This window comes from Carcharhinus amblyrhynchos, chromosome 27 (genome assembly GCF_965287045.1).
Source record: "Carcharhinus amblyrhynchos chromosome 27, sCarAmb.v2.hapA, whole genome shotgun sequence".
NCBI classification, from domain to species: domain Eukaryota; kingdom Metazoa; phylum Chordata; class Chondrichthyes; order Carcharhiniformes; family Carcharhinidae; genus Carcharhinus; species Carcharhinus amblyrhynchos.
In genome coordinates this window covers 16,278,814-16,296,472 of record NC_137350.1, presented here as the reverse complement: position 1 = coordinate 16,296,472, position 17,659 = coordinate 16,278,814, and the positions used below count along the sequence as shown (strand labels likewise).

General features: G+C 41.0%; 1 protein-coding gene across 1 annotated transcript; it reads left to right on the top strand.

The window, feature by feature from the left end:
* Positions 1-17: 17 nt before the first annotated feature.
* LOC145359043 (transmembrane and ubiquitin-like domain-containing protein 2) lies at positions 18-17,659 on the top strand. The gene is made up of 4 exons (XM_080213399.1): positions 18-147; positions 4,870-5,490; positions 14,656-14,953; positions 16,921-17,659. The coding sequence occupies exons 2-4, from the start codon at positions 4,892-4,894 to the stop codon at positions 17,029-17,031; spliced, it is 1,008 nt and encodes a 335-aa protein (XP_080069525.1). The 5' UTR covers positions 18-147; positions 4,870-4,891; the 3' UTR covers positions 17,032-17,659.

Sequence of the window (17,659 nt, the reverse complement as noted above, 5' to 3'; positions counted from 1 at the left end):
GAGCGAGAGGAGCGCAGGTTGCGGTGACGTCGCTTTGTGTGTATGTGTGTGTTGATGGTGGCGGTGGATGTTGGGAGGAATCTGCTGAGCCGACATTTCGCAGGGATTCGACTCCCAGCGGCCCGGTAAAATGGTGTTAGGGGACAGGTGAGGTGGCGAGGACGCGGCGGGCGAGAGAGAGAGAGAGAGAGGTGTATTCTATGGGTGCAGTTACTCGAGCAACTGGGCCGGGCCAGTGTGACAGCTTCAGCCAGGGCTGGGCAGTACTGAGGCCGAGCCTTCCTCTGCCAATACGGGGGTAGCCCGTCTAGTCCTCAGCCAGCATCGCATCCCCTTTGGGTGAAGTTGAGAACTGGAGAAGCCGCTCCCGGCCCAGCCCTTCAGATAGCGGAAGGAAGGCAGCCGTGTTTGATTTGACAGAGCCATCGGTAGTGGGATTTGCAGCTTGCCCAGGGGAATACTCTTGTGGGCAAAGCCACGGTCATTCTGGAGGCCACTGTGGGCATGAAACCCACCCGCAACCCAACGTCTTAAATTCGAGTGGTGCAAAATCACAGAATCATTAAACTGAAATAAATAATTGTGGAAAAATGCTGTGGAAATAGTGTGCAGCAAGAATTCTAAAATTGTTACAGAAATCAACTGAGATCGTTCAAGTTTAGTTATAAGGTATTGCAATATCTAATGGAGGTGGTCATAAAATTCTGGACTGTTGAAATCAGTCCACTCAGAAATGTGGAAAAGTTTATTCCCTACTGCAAAGAACCCATAAAATCTGAATCGGGTAGATTGGCTACAACCACTGTGTTGTACCTGGCACTTGATCCGCCAGGTATCAAAATCCCTTTGCTGTGTTTCAAGTTATCTCCTGCCTGTTCATGCAAAGGTTATTTTAAATGGTCTGACTTTTATGGTGTACTTTCTAGTTTCTATGACAATATACATTTATGACCAGGTTAGAATAAAAGTCAGTCAGCAAACCTTTTATTAGTTCAGCTACTGTGTAAAACCAGTATTGAATTTGTATTTTAATTACTTAGCTAACAGAATAAGTATTGAACTATGGAATGTCATCCACATCCCACTTGTACTGAGCATAATTTATTCTCAGTCATGGCTTTTGGTTGAGTCCACATCTAGGAAATGAATTGCATCCCTCAGCTCCTCATCATGTATTTTCCACATTCATCTATCTCTTATTAACTCAAGAAGGGAATGCAATTATCCTTGCTCCCATATAACTCATGATAAACCTCAGAGCTCTAAAGGAAATATTAATGCAAAAGATGACTTACTGGTTGATGCTTCAGCGATGCTGCATGGATTTATTTGTTTCAAAGAAAGCATACACCTTGGAGCCTTTCCTTCGTTTGTGTCACTGTGAGGCAAGGACTTAAATATGTATTGTTTTAATTGTTTTGACTCAAGAAATTATATTAAGAAAAGGCAAGTTATTATATTTCTTCAGATTATCATTGTTACTATGAAGATTTTAAAGTCTTGTTGAAATAGAAATAAAGTGCAAGTGTTTTAAACAGCTGATTTCCAATTTCAGTGATAGAAATGCTGCTGCTTTTATTATTAATAGAGAGAATTAGGAATGGTACTGTTATCTTCACTTTATGAATGTGGACCACAGCAGTGCCCTGCTAAAGAGTCTTCTGATTTAAGGACCAGTATGTTCTGTGGCCCACTTTGGGGTGGGAGATAGATGGAATGTTGATTATTGGTGATATCAGTTAATAAACAGTTGACGCATTTGTATGGCTGCTTTCTGCCCAGTATTTTAACAGAGGCCCGTAACTGTTTTATTTTAAAAATGGTATTGCTTCATTAAAATAATATTCAAACAATGTCAAACAAATGTGTTAATACCAACAGTAATTCTTAGACTAAATTAGCTTCACCTGTCAGGATGAAAGTTTAAATGTGACTAAGGATAACTAACTCACTGTGAACAAATTTACGAAGAATGTCATTGGTGGTTTTTAGCAGGGAACGCTAATGTCAGGGCAGAAACTGAATTTAACAGATTGGAGAAGAGAATGGTGGGAGGAGCACATAAAGAAATGGGTTGTAATAACAAATTCAAAGTCTTTAGAGAGGGAAGAGGTGCCTTTAAAAAAAAGACAGTAACTAAAGAGGACAGAAGGACAAAAGGTGTTTGTTAAGAACATGATGAAGACAGGCCTCTTAAAGATGGGCGAGGTAAGATTGCAGCAAGAGTACGGAAGCATTGGGCCAAGAAAAATTGGCTGTGTGTGCTTTGTTAAGGCTTGGAGCAAGCTGTTATGGGGAGGGGGAAGAGACGAAGGCAATTGGTCCCAGTCTAAGTTGAAGAAACCGGTAAGCTTTTTATACTTAGACATGAAGGCTTTAAAAGCATGGAGATTAATAAATAGGTATAGGCTTCGAGGACTTGGATTACCATCTCGGGGTGTTGGTAGAAGATGCTGTCTTAGAGCCACAGATTGAACAGTAATGAGGTAAGAAATATTGATGTTGGCAGTAGAATATATTCTGCCAGTTTTGCAGACAGTATCAACATTGAACATTTCCAAGTCCAGCATAGCATGAATTAGGAGTTAAAGAAAGCTCTTTCTACTGTACCTACTGAGGTTACTAGAATGTAGAATGTTGACTGTTGTCTGAAGAGGACTGGAGTAGAAAGGGATGGAAGTTGTGCTGCAGCTATACAGTGCTCTGGTTTGAGTCTATCTGGGATACTTCATACAGTAATATTGAATTGGCTTTGGAGAGGATACATAGCTGATTCACCAGAATAATACAGGGCCTAAAAGTGTTAATAGAAAAGAAAATGCTGGAGAAGCTCTGCAGGTCTGATAGCAACTGTTGAGAGAGAATAGAGACAACATTTTGAGTCTGGATGACCCCTTGTCAGGGCCCTGGTAAAGGGTCATCCAGACTCAAAACGTTGGCTCTAATTTCTCTCGATGTAGAGATGCTGGCATTGGACTGGGGTAAACACAGTAAGAAGTCTCTCAAGACCAGGTTGAAGTCCAACAGGTTTATTTGATAGTAAACGCCACAGGCTTTCGGAGTGCTGTTCCTTCATTTCCACTCACCTGATGAAGGAACAGCGTTCCAAAAGCTTGTGGCTTTTTTCAAGTAAACTTGTTGCTCTTTAACCAAGAATTGTGAGACTTCTTACTCTATTCTCTCTCCACAGATGCTGTCAGACCTGCTGAGTTTCACCAGCATTTTCTGTTTTGGTTTCAGATTTCAGCATCTGCAATATTTTGCCTAAAAGTGTAAAATTGTAATATGTTACATAAACTGGACTTGTATTCCCTTGAAAATATAAAAGATTTTGGGGTATTCTGATTGAAGTGTTCAGGATGATTAAAGAATTTGGTAGGATAAATAGAAAAGGCGTATTTTCACTGGTGACAGAGTCCAGAATAAGCTGGCAGAACTTTAAAATTAGAGCTAAGCAGTTCAGGGGTGATGTCAGAAAGCATGTCAGTGAGCACATCTTCACAAACAGTTCTGGAAATCTGGAGTTCACTCCCTCAAAGAAAACCATTGAGACTGCGTCACCTGAAAGTCTCAAAATTGAGACAGTTGATAGTTGGGTGTGTGTGGTTATATTTCAGATTGCGCAAGGTGGCTGCAGTGGCACAATAAAATAAGGAAATCCTGAAGGAGATTGTTTGACATTTGTTTCCACTCTGAAAATGCTTCATGCCAGTGTACCCACTGTTGGGTAACTGAAATTAAGTTGAGGAGATGATCTCCACTCCCAAAAATCCTGTATCTTCATTGTAATCCATCAATTTGAAATTACACTGTAATGAGTTAAGCCTATTGCAAGTTGCAGTACAATATCGATAGCATTTTATCTAATTTTTTAAGGAATGGGACAATTGCCTATGCTGTTCGCAATGTTATTGTCCAAAATTTCCTGGAAAAAGAAAGCAAAGTCACTTGTCTTTCTCCTCATTGTACCCGTTCATCCATTTTTCTCTTGTTTTTTTTATCACTCTGCATTAATATCTGCATGACTGCAGATATTAATTGAACTGTGGCTGGAAGTCATTCCTAAGATCTTTTACAGTGCAAATTCATCCGGCCCCAATTATCTCTACCATTATTAGTTAGGGTAAATGGTTCTCCCTGGCTTAGTCCTTATCAAGATCACCAGCCACGTGATATCTTGCACCTTATTTGTAACATCATTCCATACCACTGCTGATTTGCTTAGTCTTGCCTCAGGTGTTTGGCTGTTAAAGTCTTTTAATTAAGTTTGTTATTGCATTATTGCTAGTCTGCCGCATCGAGTGTGACCTTGACCTCTTGCCTTTTGATATCATTTTTCTTTGTTTAGGTTTTTTTCAACATGTCGCAACAGCTATGTAATTGAAAAGTGAAGTATTTTGCAAGCATTGAATCCTCCCCTCATGACCCGTTTTAAAGAAGCAGCAAATGAGACAGTGTAATAATTAGTTTCTTTAGCTTTTCTCTCTGATTTTTGAGTAATTTTGTCCGAATGTGCCCTTTGAATTGGGAGAACTGGCTGGGGCAAATTAATGTGTGACAGTGCAGGGATCTTATTCTGCTCATGTTTTAACTGGGCTTTCACACATTGTCACAAACTTTTCTGAATTTTCTTTTGAAGTCCAATTATTTAATGGTCTAACATTTTTTAATTTCCACTTTGCTATTTTGCTTATATTGGTGAAAAATTCGTGCAGGCTCAGAATTTTTAATGCATAATTTCACCTAATTCAGTAAGTTGAACAGCAACACTTATTTGAATATTAAAGATGTTTGCTTGTGTTGAGGATGGCAAAACATTGTCAGTAATCTGTCAGAATCTGTTCTAACAATGTTTTTATTTTCTCTTAGTACTTTTGAGAATTTTCTATAAATGGACACCACCGCCATGTCATTTATTGAAGGAGTTGGTGATGAAGTTACAGTTCTGTGTGGAATCATTCTCCTGGTACTGGCACTTGTTCTCGCCTGGCTCTCCACACATGTTGCTGATCGTAGTGATCAAATATTTGGAACCATTGTTACAACCGGGAACTCATCATTAGTGAGTCTAAGCAGTGTAGAGAGGTATGTAGCGAATGCAGCAACACCTGAAGCAGATGAAGCACAGTCAGCCACTGCACCTGTTGAGCAGAAACCAGAGGAAGAAGGGGATTCTGGGACAGGAGCATCACCTGGAAATAATGGACCCACAAGTGAGCAGGTGCCAACTGAAGGAGCTTCCAATTTAACCGATTCAAGCCTTGATCCCCTTTTGAACATACAGGGTTTACGCAAGAGAGCATCAACCAGTGCGATTAGCACCAGAGAGGGACTGGACCGGACACTGCCTGAGAACTGTAACATTCACCCTCACACAGTGGATAGTGGTGAAGAGGGCGAAGGGCAAATTAAAGTACGGCTGAAGTTTTTAAATGACACTGAAGAGGTTGCACGAGTGAAACCAGATGATACCATTGGGTTTCTGAAGAGGTAAGATATTTGTAAGTTAAGATTATTCAGAAGATTTAACCTCACCTTTTATCGCAGAGTGTTTTGCTGTCAGACTCTTTGGAATGGCAAATTAAAATTATTTTTAAGATGCTAATAAAATATCAGTTGTAAAAATATATTTTCAAAACTTTAATTTCTGATATTTGAAAAGAAACAAACCTTATGTGCAAAACATTACTAGCTTTTATGAAATAATCTGTTGACTGTCATAACAGCTGAAAGAATGTAAATGTCCAAACAATACCTGGGTTGACACAGACCCAGGAGTTTGTTTGGTCTCTGCTGGCTACAAGCTGAGCAGGTATGACCTGCCAGAGGAATCTTTTGACGAATGACTACATTTCACCACACTTGTTTTTAAAGCCAGACAAAGCATTCCTGCTGAGACACTGATGAGATCTCAAAGTCAGTACACGAACTTGGTGACTCTAAATTATCTGTTGGAGAGCTCTGCATTCTCTTGTGAGCCACTAATAAGATAGATAAGTTTTCAGAGTTCTTCCAAGGATTTATGTCCCCCCTCCAGAAAAGCCAATCATTTTATCTTTAATAAAATCTGCCCTTCCGGTCTTGTGGAAAATGCCCCGAGGTGTTTGGGGAACATAGTCCATCAGCTGCCTTTAGCAGTCACATTCTCTAGATGCGTTCAAACAGGTATAACTCTTATGCACTTCACCTGCAGGTGACAGTTGTAATCTGTCAGATTCATGCTCAAATTCCTCAAGGCAAGAACTCTATTTCCTCAGACAAGGAATTCAAGCAGCTGGATTTGTTGGGTTGTCAGTTCCTTTTTAGAGCCAACTCCAGTGACCTGCTCACTCAAGTTATCATGAGCAGAGGATTTGGAATTGTCTTGTAAACGTATTAAGACTTTGAAGATGACTTTGACCAGGTTAATGTTTTTATTAAACAAATAGTAAATTAGGTCAATGAAAATCAGCAGGGGGACAGTTTTGTCTGGTTGGAGTTGTATAGCTCACTGAAAGGAAGTTGATGTGGTTGTTGGAAGTCAGCCATCTCAGCCATAGGGCATTACAGCAGGAATTCTTCAGGGTAGTGTCCTAGGCCCAATCATCAACTGCTTAATCAATGACTTTCCTTCCTTCATACGGTCACAGTGACAGAGTGATGATGTTTGCTGTTGAATGCATAATGTTCATTACAATTCACAGTTCCTCAGATACTGAAGCCGTCTGTTTCCGTGAGTAACATTCAAGCTTAGGCTGATGAGTGCTAGGTAGCATTTATGCCACTCAAGTGCTCACCAATGACCATCTGCGACAAGAGACAATCTAACTTGCCATCTTTACGTTCAAGGGTATTATCATTGCCGAATGCCCCATCATCAACATCCTTGTGGGGTGACGGGGAAAACGGGACCATTGATTAGAGGCATTACTGGACCAGCCATATAACTACTGTGGCTAAAAGAACAGATCAGGGCTGGGAATCTGCCTCCTTGCCCCCTAAATCCTGTCCAACATCTACCAGCCACAAGTCAGAAGTGTGATGGAATGCTGTCCATTTGTCTGGATGAATGCAGTTCCATCAACACTCAAGAATTTTGACACCATCCAGGCAAAGCAACCCATTTGTAAAGCAAAAACAGAAAATGGTGGACAAACTTGACAAGCCTGGCAGCATCTGTGGAGAGAGGAACAGGGTTAACGTTTTGAGCCCATGTGACCCTTCTACAGAACTGAAAAAGATAGAAGCAACCCACTTGATTGGTACCCAATCCACAACTTAAACATTCACTTTGTCCAACAGCAATGCACAGTGGCAGCAATGTTCACCATCTACAAGATGCACTGCAGCAACTCACCAAGGCTCCTTCAACAGCACCTTTTCAAATCTGACTTCTACCACCTGCAAATTTACATCCAAGCCACATATCATCTTGACTTAGAATTATATCGCCACTACTTCAGCATGGCTGGGTTAAAAGTCCTGCATCACCCTTTCCAACTGCACTGTGGGTGCGGTACTTGCCCTGTGGTTTGCAACGATTCAAGAATGTGGCTCTCCAGCACCATCACCTTCTCAGAGATATTAGGGGTGGTTAATAATGCTGGTTCAACTGGTGAGGCTCACATCCTGTGAACAAATAAACAAAAGGTGCTGCCATCAAGACCTTAATGTGATGCCCAGGATCGATCTCTGGCAAATCTGACACGCATATGCCAAGGTAAGTGCCGCTGCACTGAAATCTGGAGTTCTTGAAGTATTGTTTATAAGCATTTGTCCCAGCACACCAGCCGGATGTGCACAAGAAGCCCAAGCCTCCTAGTTCTTTGTCCCTAACCACCCAGCGGGTGATTTTGTTGGGCAACCTCTGGAAACCCAGCTTGGGAAATCTCTGTTACCTGTCATTTCCCAGCAGAGGTACATTGTTGCAAATGCATAAATCAAATGAACAAAGAGCTGAGCTAATCCCTACATTTGGGAATCAGAATTGTGGTATATGCCTGTTTAAAGTTGAATTTTTGAGACCAATGTTCTGGGCAAAATGTTAAAAGGGTTGACTTTTACATTGACAATGCGGGGCTTACTTTCACTAAAACACCCCTGACCAGCACACCTAACGTGGATAATATGAGTCTCAAAGGGATCTTCAGGGTAGTGGACGAACCCTGTCTCTCTCTCTCTCTCTCTATTAAGGAACCTTCCTAATCACCACCACCACCACTCGTTAAGAGGAAATGGAGGCATCGACTAGGCTTGCAGTTTCCATGCTGTTTTGGGGCTAGGGAAGGGAAGGGCCATGCAACTGGAAAATGTCATGCTGACAGCACCTAGACCTTGGTGCAGGGATTTGCAGTGACTTGGCATTTTTAAGGGCCTGTTTGGCCTCCTCTGCCCTCCTCAGGAGCATTGAGGACACAAGTCCTGGGCATTTATTTAAAGATCGCTCTGGAAATTCTCTCAAATCCTGTTTCCAAGTTTATTATTATTTTAATAAACCTTATTAATCGGGCATAGTGTACAAGAGCAAGAAGGTTATGTTGAACTTGTATAGAACCCTAGTGCAACCTGGAGTATTGCTTCCAGCTCAGGGCGCTGTACTTGGGAAATATTCAAAGGTATTGGAGAGAGTGCAGAAAAGATTCATGAGGATGGCTCCAGGGATATAGATTGGAGAAGGTGGGACTGTTTTCCTTGGAGAAAAAAACCAAGAGGAGATTTAATAGAGGTATTAAAAATCTTGAAGTATCTGGACAGAATAGATCGGGAGATACTATTCCCACTCATGAAGGAATTGAGAACAAAAGAGCATAGTGTTAAAGTAATTGCATAAGAAGCAAAAGGCACATGAGAAAATAACATCACATGCAGTGATTGGTTAAGGCAGGGAATGCACTGCCTGAGACTGTGATGGAGGCAGTTTCAATTGAAGCATTCAAAAGGGAATTAGACTATTATCTGAAAAGGAAGAATGTGCACAGTTACAGGGACATGGTGGGAAAATGGCAGTTAGTCAACTGCTCATTCAGATGTAGACATGATGGGCCCAGAAGCCGCCTCCTGTGCTTTAACAAGCTGATTCTCGGATCTACCAATTCCTCTCCCCACAAAAAAGTCCAAATAGATCTACATTCTTCCTGCCTTAATAGCAAACTGGAGGAAAATTTAACTTTTTTAATTAATTGAGGTTTTTGATGTGATTGTAGAGATTGTACTCTCATTCTAAAATTTTTGGACTTTGATTACAGAAAGGATAAGGTCAACTTTTACGTGAGGTATTTATTTAAAAAGGAACTTTTATTAGGTCAGAATTTTTGGGTCAAATTTTAAACGCGCTGGATTTTTACATGTGTATTCGGTACTTGTGTTTGAACCTGGAAGCATCCTAGTAGCTGACCTGAATATGTGCTTCAATAGAAATGGGTAAGAGATTTGATGGGGGTGGGGGGGTAATAAAGTTACAGTGTTTGTGAGCTTTGCAAGTAAATGGGGTCCTGTACCCATTAATATCTGAAAATGTATCAGTGTGCTAATTGGTTGCATTGATAGCCTTCAAAAATAATGTGTTAGCTGAGGGCATGAGTGGTGAGACATAAATGCAAGTCTTTTCGTTCTTTCTAAGGATAGATCCTGAATGGATTCAGATAGTTAGCTCAGGGGATTCACTGACTGCACTGGACTGCGAAAATACTTCCTTTTCACGTGCTTGTTTAATTGTGGCATGCTTAAAGGTTTCATTCCCCAGACAGTAGTTACCAGCTGTCCCAGTGAGATGTAAATCTACCCTAATGTTTATGAAAGGCAGTTATATTGTTGCAGCCCAGGTACAGCTGCAACACACACCCATTCTTATTACATCATTGGCTTGTTTGGATCACTTTATTGAGAAGCCTGCAAGGGTGAAAATTACAAAACTTTGCTCTGTGTTTTGCCAACTAAAAACGATTCCTTTTGGATCCATAAGAACATAAGAAATAGGAGCAGGAGTAGGCCATCTAGCCCTTCGAGCCTGCCCCGCCATTCAGTAAGATCATGGCTGATCTGTCGTGGCACAGTTCCATATTCCCGCCCTCTCCCCATAACCCTTAATCCCCTCTCTTATCAAAAACCCATCAACCCGCGTCTTAAAAATATTTAGCGAGGCAGCCTCCACCACTTCAACGGGCAGAGAATTCCAGAGATTCACCACCCTTTGAGTGAAGAAGTTCCTCCTCAACTCCGTTCTAAACCGCCCCCCCCCCCCTTTATCTTGAGGCTGTGCCCCCTAGTCCTACTGTCTTTTTTGAGCGGGAAGAGTCTCTCCACCTCTATCCTATCCATCCCATTCATCATCTTATATGTCTCAATGAGATCTCCCCTCATTCTTCTAAACTCCAACGAGTACAAGCCTAGTTTATTCAGCCTCTCCTGATAGTTCAACCCCCTCAACTCCGGTATCAGCCTAGTAAACCTCCTCTGCACTCCCTCCAAGGCCAAAATATCTTTGCGCAGGTGCGGCGCCCAAAACTGCACACAGTACTCAAGCTGCGGCCTCACCAACGCCCTATACAGCTGCAGCAAGACCTCCCTACTTTTATATTCAATCCCCCTCGCTATGACGGCCAGCATCCCATTCGCTTTCCTGACCACCTGCTGCACCGATCCTAATTAAAGATACTAATTCAAGATCTTGTCTTTTTTGAACAACTCCAGAAATTCTTCGACCTCAATTTATTTCAAAGCATGGTGTCTTCCTTACACCAAGGACTGCAGCTGTTTGCAAAATACAACTTACAGATTGCTGGTCTGAAAGATTTTTAATGTTACATGCAAGTTCCTGAGCCTAAGCCTTGCCCAGTGCCCTTGTTATCATTCACCAGTTTGAAACTTCTTTTCTTGGCACCTTAACTCTCAGACCAATATCAGTATTCAGCTTATCTAGCAGCACTTGTGTTGATTATAGGGCAGCTGGAGTAAAAACCTTTGCATGGTGTGGAATTCAAACATTATATGAACAGGCTGAGGTCCAAGGCATACAGGAACTTTACAAAGCAAGAATTGACTTTTATAATGCAGCTTATCACATCTCTCAATCATCTGAAGTTGCTATATGTACAATATATTGCTATGGAGGTGAATCACAGAGTCATTATGTGTAAAATATATGAATATTTGCCTCTCAAACAGCAATACAATAAATGACCAGTTGATTTGGTTTTAATGGTGTTAGTTTCCACTTGAACCACCAGTAAAGCAGAGGGAGCTTTTAGCATCTCATCCAGAGATTGCATGTCCAGCAATGCAGTGCTCTCTCATTATGGGAAACACATTGGTTAGCACTGGTGCCTCACAGCTCCAAAGACTTGGTTCAATTTTGGCCTTGGGTGACTGTCCACGTGGAGTTTGCACATTCTCCCCCAGCCTGCGTAGATTTTCTCCGGATGCTTCGGTTTCTTCTCGCAGTCCAAAGACTTGTAGGTTAGATGGTTTGGCCATGCTAAATTGCCCCATAGGGTCCCAAGGTGTGTAGGTTAAATGGAATAACTGTGGGAAATGTGTGGATTACGGGGAGAGGGCGAAGGTAAAATACTCTGTCAGAGTTGGTGCAGACTCAATGGACTGAATGGTCTCTTCTGCATTGTAGGGACTCTATTGCTCTGAAGTATTGGTTTGGACTATGCATTCACATCCTTGAGTAACGGTAGAAATCCCTCTTTGGGCAGCAATGTGGCGCAGTTGCCTCATAGTGCCAGGGACCCAGGTTTAATTCTGGCCTCGGGTCACTGTCTGTGTAGAGTCTGCACATTCTCCCTGTGTCTGCATGGATTTCCTCCCACAGTCCGAAAGGTGTGCTGATTGGGTGCATTGGCCATGCTAATTTCTCTCTGTGTACCCGAACAGGCACAGAGTGTGGCAACTAGGGGATTTTCACAGTAACTTCATTGCAGTGTTAATGTAAGCCAATTTGTGACACTAAAAAAAAAACTTTAAAATAAACTTTTTAAGTCAAGATAACTGCCAACTAATCAAGGTGCCATTTGCTAATCTAAGATCTCTACATTTCAAATGTCTCTAATCAGATCACGGAGCAAAGAATGTAATATGTGTATTGTTAGAAGGGTTTCAATTTGGATTTAGATGGAATGGCCCTTTCTGCTAGTACATGCAGATCTTGGTATGTTATGGGGTGTGTATGTCCCTATTCTGAAAGAGACTGACAAAGTGATGGTTATTGTATTCTACATTATTGTTGCTTACTAGGTTAGGAACCCATATAATATGTAATTCTCTTAATTAAACTCTGTGACCCGGAGTCAGTGGTCTCTCTGCCCTCCTTGTTTTTAATCAATCATATTCTTGATTACAGTACATTTATATAGAAACCATAGAAATCCTACAGTTCAGAAGGAGGCCATTCAGTTCATTGAGTCTGTATCGACAACAATCCCAACAGGGCTCTATCCCCATAACCCCATATATTTATCTCGCTAATCCCTCTAGCCTGTGCATCCCAGGACTCCATGGGGCAATTTAGCATGGTCAGTCAACTTAACCTGCACATTTTTGGGCTGTGGGAGGCAACTGGAGCATCTGGAGGAAGACATGGGGAGAACATGCAATCTCCACACAGACAGTGATGCAAGCCGGGAATTGAACCCAGATCCCTGGAGCTGTGAGGCAGCAGTGCCAGCCACTGTGCCACTATGCTGCCCTAACACACAAGAACACAATAATTAAGAGCAGGAGTAAGCCATTTGGGCCCTTGAGCCTACTCCACCATTTGATATGATTACAGTTGATCTGATTGTGACCTCAATTCCACTTTCCTGTCCCCTCCTGCCCCCACCCCGTAACCCTTGACTTGCTTGTCGATCAAAACTCTGGCTAACTTGGCCCTGAATATATCCGGTGACCCAGTGTCCAGTGCTCTCTGGAGAAGAGAATTCCACAGACAATCATCTGAGAAAAAAATTTCACATTTGTAGTGATGGATAGGTAACAGTGAAGGTTAGCCGTAAATCATGTACTGATCAATGGAAGAACCTACGGAGAAAGAGGGAGGGGGCAACATCATAACTATTGTTTGTTTGAAGTAATTACTCATTGTTAGCATTTGGGCCAGTGGCTTCACTTTGGAATTTTGTAAAACTATATGTTGTATTTTTATCAATTGAAAAGCCTAAAGGCAATTAATGGTGTTCCATTCAATCACTTGTTATTGATGAAACTCTTCATCCATTAGTGTATGTACATTACAGTAGGTTAATGTTATCTTTACAAGGACAGACAAAAGTGCAGTAACATTATTGTTAGTAATTTCTAGCTTAACGTGTTTAATCCAAACAACACTTGTCATTTTGCTAACAATTTTCATTATTAGCAACATCAGAACACTGAAAAAAAGTTGTGAACTTTTTGACCTAGTAATCACCATAAACAAGTGAGTGATCTGTCCAAATGGATAACATGGGCCAAGCCAGCATATCAACTTGTTGGACATTTTAAGAAATACAGGAGTTTTTAACTGAAATATTGAAAGCTATGACATATTATTTCAAGTATTCTGGAAATAGATTGCTACGCTTTCAGATTCCTGAATGAATGAATGCACGTGGAGTGAAGGACAGACAATGATTATAACTTCATCCGGACCAGCTAGTATGGGACTTGAGGTTCAGTGAAGGTGAAAAGTGGCCGTACAACAGAAAATGTGAAGTTAAAACATATGGCTACAAAACTTTCCAGTTTAAATTCTCCTCAACCTACTCTGCGCAGTTTTTTCAATACCTGAAATTTTAATAAATCATAAATGAAGATAGCTCATTCTGAGTTGTGGGGTCTAATGATACAGTATATCTGAAACCTGCTCCTCAGCTGTTCATTTAGGAGCAAGAGTTATATCAGTTCTAAGTCTGCTGTCACATCTGGTAACTAAACCATAGAGACTAGGAAGGTACCAAAATTGATCTTCAGTTACGCTGAGCTAATTGATCACAACTGGGATAAAGTTCATTTTATTAGTCACAAGTTAGTAGGCTTACTGCAAGGAAGTTATGTGAAAATCCGTTAGCCACCACCCTCCGGCGCCTGTTTGGGTACCCTGAGGGAGAATTTAGCATGGCTAACGTACCTAACCAGCACATCTTTCGAACTGTGGGAGGAAACCGGAGGAAACCCACTTAGAAATGGGGAGAACATGCAGACTCCACACAGACAGTGATCCAAGCCAGGAATTGAACCTGACCCCCTGGTGCTGAGAGGCAGCAGTGCTAACTACTGTGCCACCCCAATCTGCGGTTGTCTTCTGTACTGAGCTAAGGAGTGTTTCCCACTGGTTGCCATATTGCAAACCCTGCTACAAGTGCCAGATGTGTTGCTTACTATACGTGTTCTTAACACAAATACTGGGCATTTTGACAAAGTGCAAAAGAGTATCTGATATCTGTGGAACCATACCTTAGCAAGCAGTCAGAAACTTCAGGTGAAGAGGAGAAAAATTGACAAAACAGAATTATGGAACCAGGAAGTATTGTGTATAGTCAGGTGTAGACTTTCTTTTTGTTGCTGTTAATGTTAATATATTGTCTGACCTCAGCATTATTTCTCTATTTAGAGTTTATGAAAATTGTTCTAATTTTCTGACTTGCATCTTCCCATTTTCTCTCCTTGTTTCTGTGTCCCCTTTTTCCCTTTTCTCAGCAAATACTTCCCAGGGCAAGAGCAGCAAATGAAGTTCATTTACCAGGGCCAGCTTCTGCAGGACCAGTCCCGCACCCTTGGCTCCCTCAACATCACAGATAACTGTGTCATCCACTGTCACATTTCGCAGACTTCATCCTCCCCTGGTCCTGCTGTTTCCTCCGTGGTGGAACAGAACCAAGCTGCCCTTAACGTTGGCAATCTGATGATCCCAGTTTTTGTCATTATGCTTGCTGTAGTCTGGTACTATCGCATTAATTACCGCCAATTCTTCACTGCACCAGCCACTGTTTCCCTGGTTGGTGTTACCGTTTTCTTTAGTTTTCTTGTGTTCGGCATTTATGGTCGATAAAGGCACAGTGATGTTTTCTCATTCATCTTGATCATTGCTTATCCACCCCAACTGAATGTGGTGTTACTGGTCAATGTTGAAATAAGATGTGATGTGGAACCAGTGTATTTAAAACATAAAATGGGGATCCAGCTTGGCACTTATTTTTGAGTACCATGCTGTTGGCAACTTACTAGCATTTAATGATATAAAATTTTTAAAAGCCTAGCTAGGAAAATGATCATTTTCAATTAAGCAGAGTCTGGAATGGGGACTTTTCCTGTTGATTTATAAAAGGGTAAGATTACATTGAGCCAGTTAATGTTTCACACAGTCAAATCCTGATGAATGCAAAACAAATCACCTTCCCCGCCACCCCAAAAGACTTTAAGGAATCATGAAGATAGAAGTTCAGGTTTTGTTTTCGATGAAGATTTAATGGCCTATATAAAAATTCAAGTTCTAAACTCACTGATCATTGCCCTTGACTATCAGAAACATCCTCACCCTTGTGGCATTGAAGGTGTGTGAGATTGGATTTTCTGTAGTGCCAGTGAATGGAAATGGAAATTTGCCATGCGTAAGGCATGCATTTCTCTGAGCTCCACTATCTTTACAGTAGTCAGTTTGTAAGCCCTAAAGATTGATTTTAGGAGACAAGTGTTTCCGTATTACTTTAAAGCATGATATATAAAAGCTAGCCGTCATTGAACCAAGAGACAAAGCCTTGTTCGGTGGACAAAGAAGGTATTATTTTATGATGTTACAGTGGTCTCTGAAACCTGGGGAGATGGAGACTTTATTAAAAGATATATCCTTCACTGTCCATAACTGCTCAATGCCTTTATTCACAGCCGTTAGCAAAGGAGCTCAACAGATGATCAATTCTACGAGTTTTACCCCCTGATTTTTTGAATGTCAGGCTATGTAATATTTACATGATTTTTTTTATAATTGCTTGATTATGTTACAGTGCAGCAACCATTGTATTTACATAACTATTAAGACGTGTCCAATCTCTGGTTTGTTCCACAATGGCTTTCCTGATATCGTATCATGTTATCCTAAGATTACATAGTACTACTTGCAGTTAAAGAGCAGAGTTTGAGAGAGAGAGGACAGCAAAGCTAGCCAGTGTACAAATTAGACAGCTTTATAGAGAAGGGAAGTTCTACAACCAGAAAAGGCAGCAAATATTTAAAAAGTGGACCAGTAGAAGATGGAAGAAGTTGTTTCATAATCAGAGTTTTACAAAACTGGTTACGAACTGAGAAATGTGGCATATTACTTTAAGGAGAATACAAAGCAGCAGAGATTCCGCTGGAATGTCTATCGCCTATTTTAAACCCAAAGTTCAGTGTTATAAAAGTGTTTTTCACCTAAACGTGTTGTCTGAAAGATGGGTTGTATGAGGTTAGTAGCCCCTTTCACCGAATCTAAAATTCCATAGGAGTTGCAGCAAAGATTGGCTCAAATGATGTGTTTAGGTCAGTACTTCACTGACCTCACTATTTTCAAACAACTTTCTGAAGAGAAAACTGCTTAATTTGAAGTTACTTTCAAAAGAAAAATAATTGGTATAGTCCCAAAGCACAGGTGGAAAAAGTAATGTTAATGAGCACTTGGAAAAGGAAAAATACCATGGTATGCCCTGAGGTGAAGGGGGAAACAGCACCTGAAGGAAGGGGAATGTGCCCTATCAGGTCAGGAGATCTTGGTGCTAGCTGGTGCCTAGAAAGAGTGGGTGGGAGTTTAGTGAACCCAAGGAGGAAGGGAAGGTTGTGACCAGGGCACAAGGGAGCACATTGGCTACATAAAGAGAGACTCCATGTAGTTGGTGCCCAAAGGGATTGTTAATATCTCTGCTGCTTTTATAACTTTTTAAAAATAGTTTGTGCCTTTGTGATTTTAAAACATTGCTGTTTATTTTTCAGATCTGTAGAACAGACCTGTGTTGTGCTGAAAGAGGGCATTGGGATATTGGGGTTAAAATCTGTAACATTTCTGAGATGTTCTCCCTTTGTTTCGCAATAACAGCTCATTGAATGTAATTAAACATATACTAGTTCTGAGTTACGGTGGTTCATTTATTTATTTACATATATGATATGGAAACTGGTACTGACTGAGTAGAAGTACGCCTGTGTTTTGTCAGTGATGGTACACGTATGAGAACATAAGTTGAATATTTGGCCTATCAAGCCTGCTGCACTATTCTATAAGCTCATGGCTGATCTGATTATGGGCTCAACTCCACTTTGCTGTCTGCACCATTTATCAACGAAAAATTTTTCCAACTCGGTTTTGAATGTATTTAATGACCCGGCCTAAACTGCTTCTGGAGCATTCCACACAAACAGCCATTAAGAGAAAAACAGTCTCCATCTTAAACTGTGGTCATTCTCCTTCCAAGAACCCGCTTGTATATTTCAATAACATCACCTCTCTTCTAAACGCGAATAATGCCTACAATATTTAACTTGCAGTTCCATTATGTAATGTTCCATTAAATATTAGTTCATTTATGGCTGTATTTATCAACATTTTACAGGAGCTCATTGACACTGCTAATTTCAGTAAGACTGAGGAGGGAATTCTTATCTTTGACCCTGCTGGTATATAAGACTTTTTTTGAAGTTTTGGATGTTTTACTCATTTCTACAACTTTTATAT

What these genes read in the sequence shown, in the direction of transcription:
- LOC145359043 (XM_080213399.1), top strand. Translation starts at nt 4,892, where the DNA reads ATGGACACCACCGCCATGTCATTTATTGAAGGAGTTGGTGATGAAGTT. An exon ending in ACCATTGGGTTTCTGAAGAG is followed by an intron (nt 5,491 to 14,655) that starts GTAAGATATTTG and finishes CCCTTTTCTCAG; the next exon opens with CAAATACTTCCCAGGGCAAG. An exon ending in CACCAGCCACTGTTTCCCTG is followed by an intron (nt 14,954 to 16,920) that starts GTTGGTGTTACC and finishes TTTATTTTTCAG; the next exon opens with ATCTGTAGAACAGACCTGTG.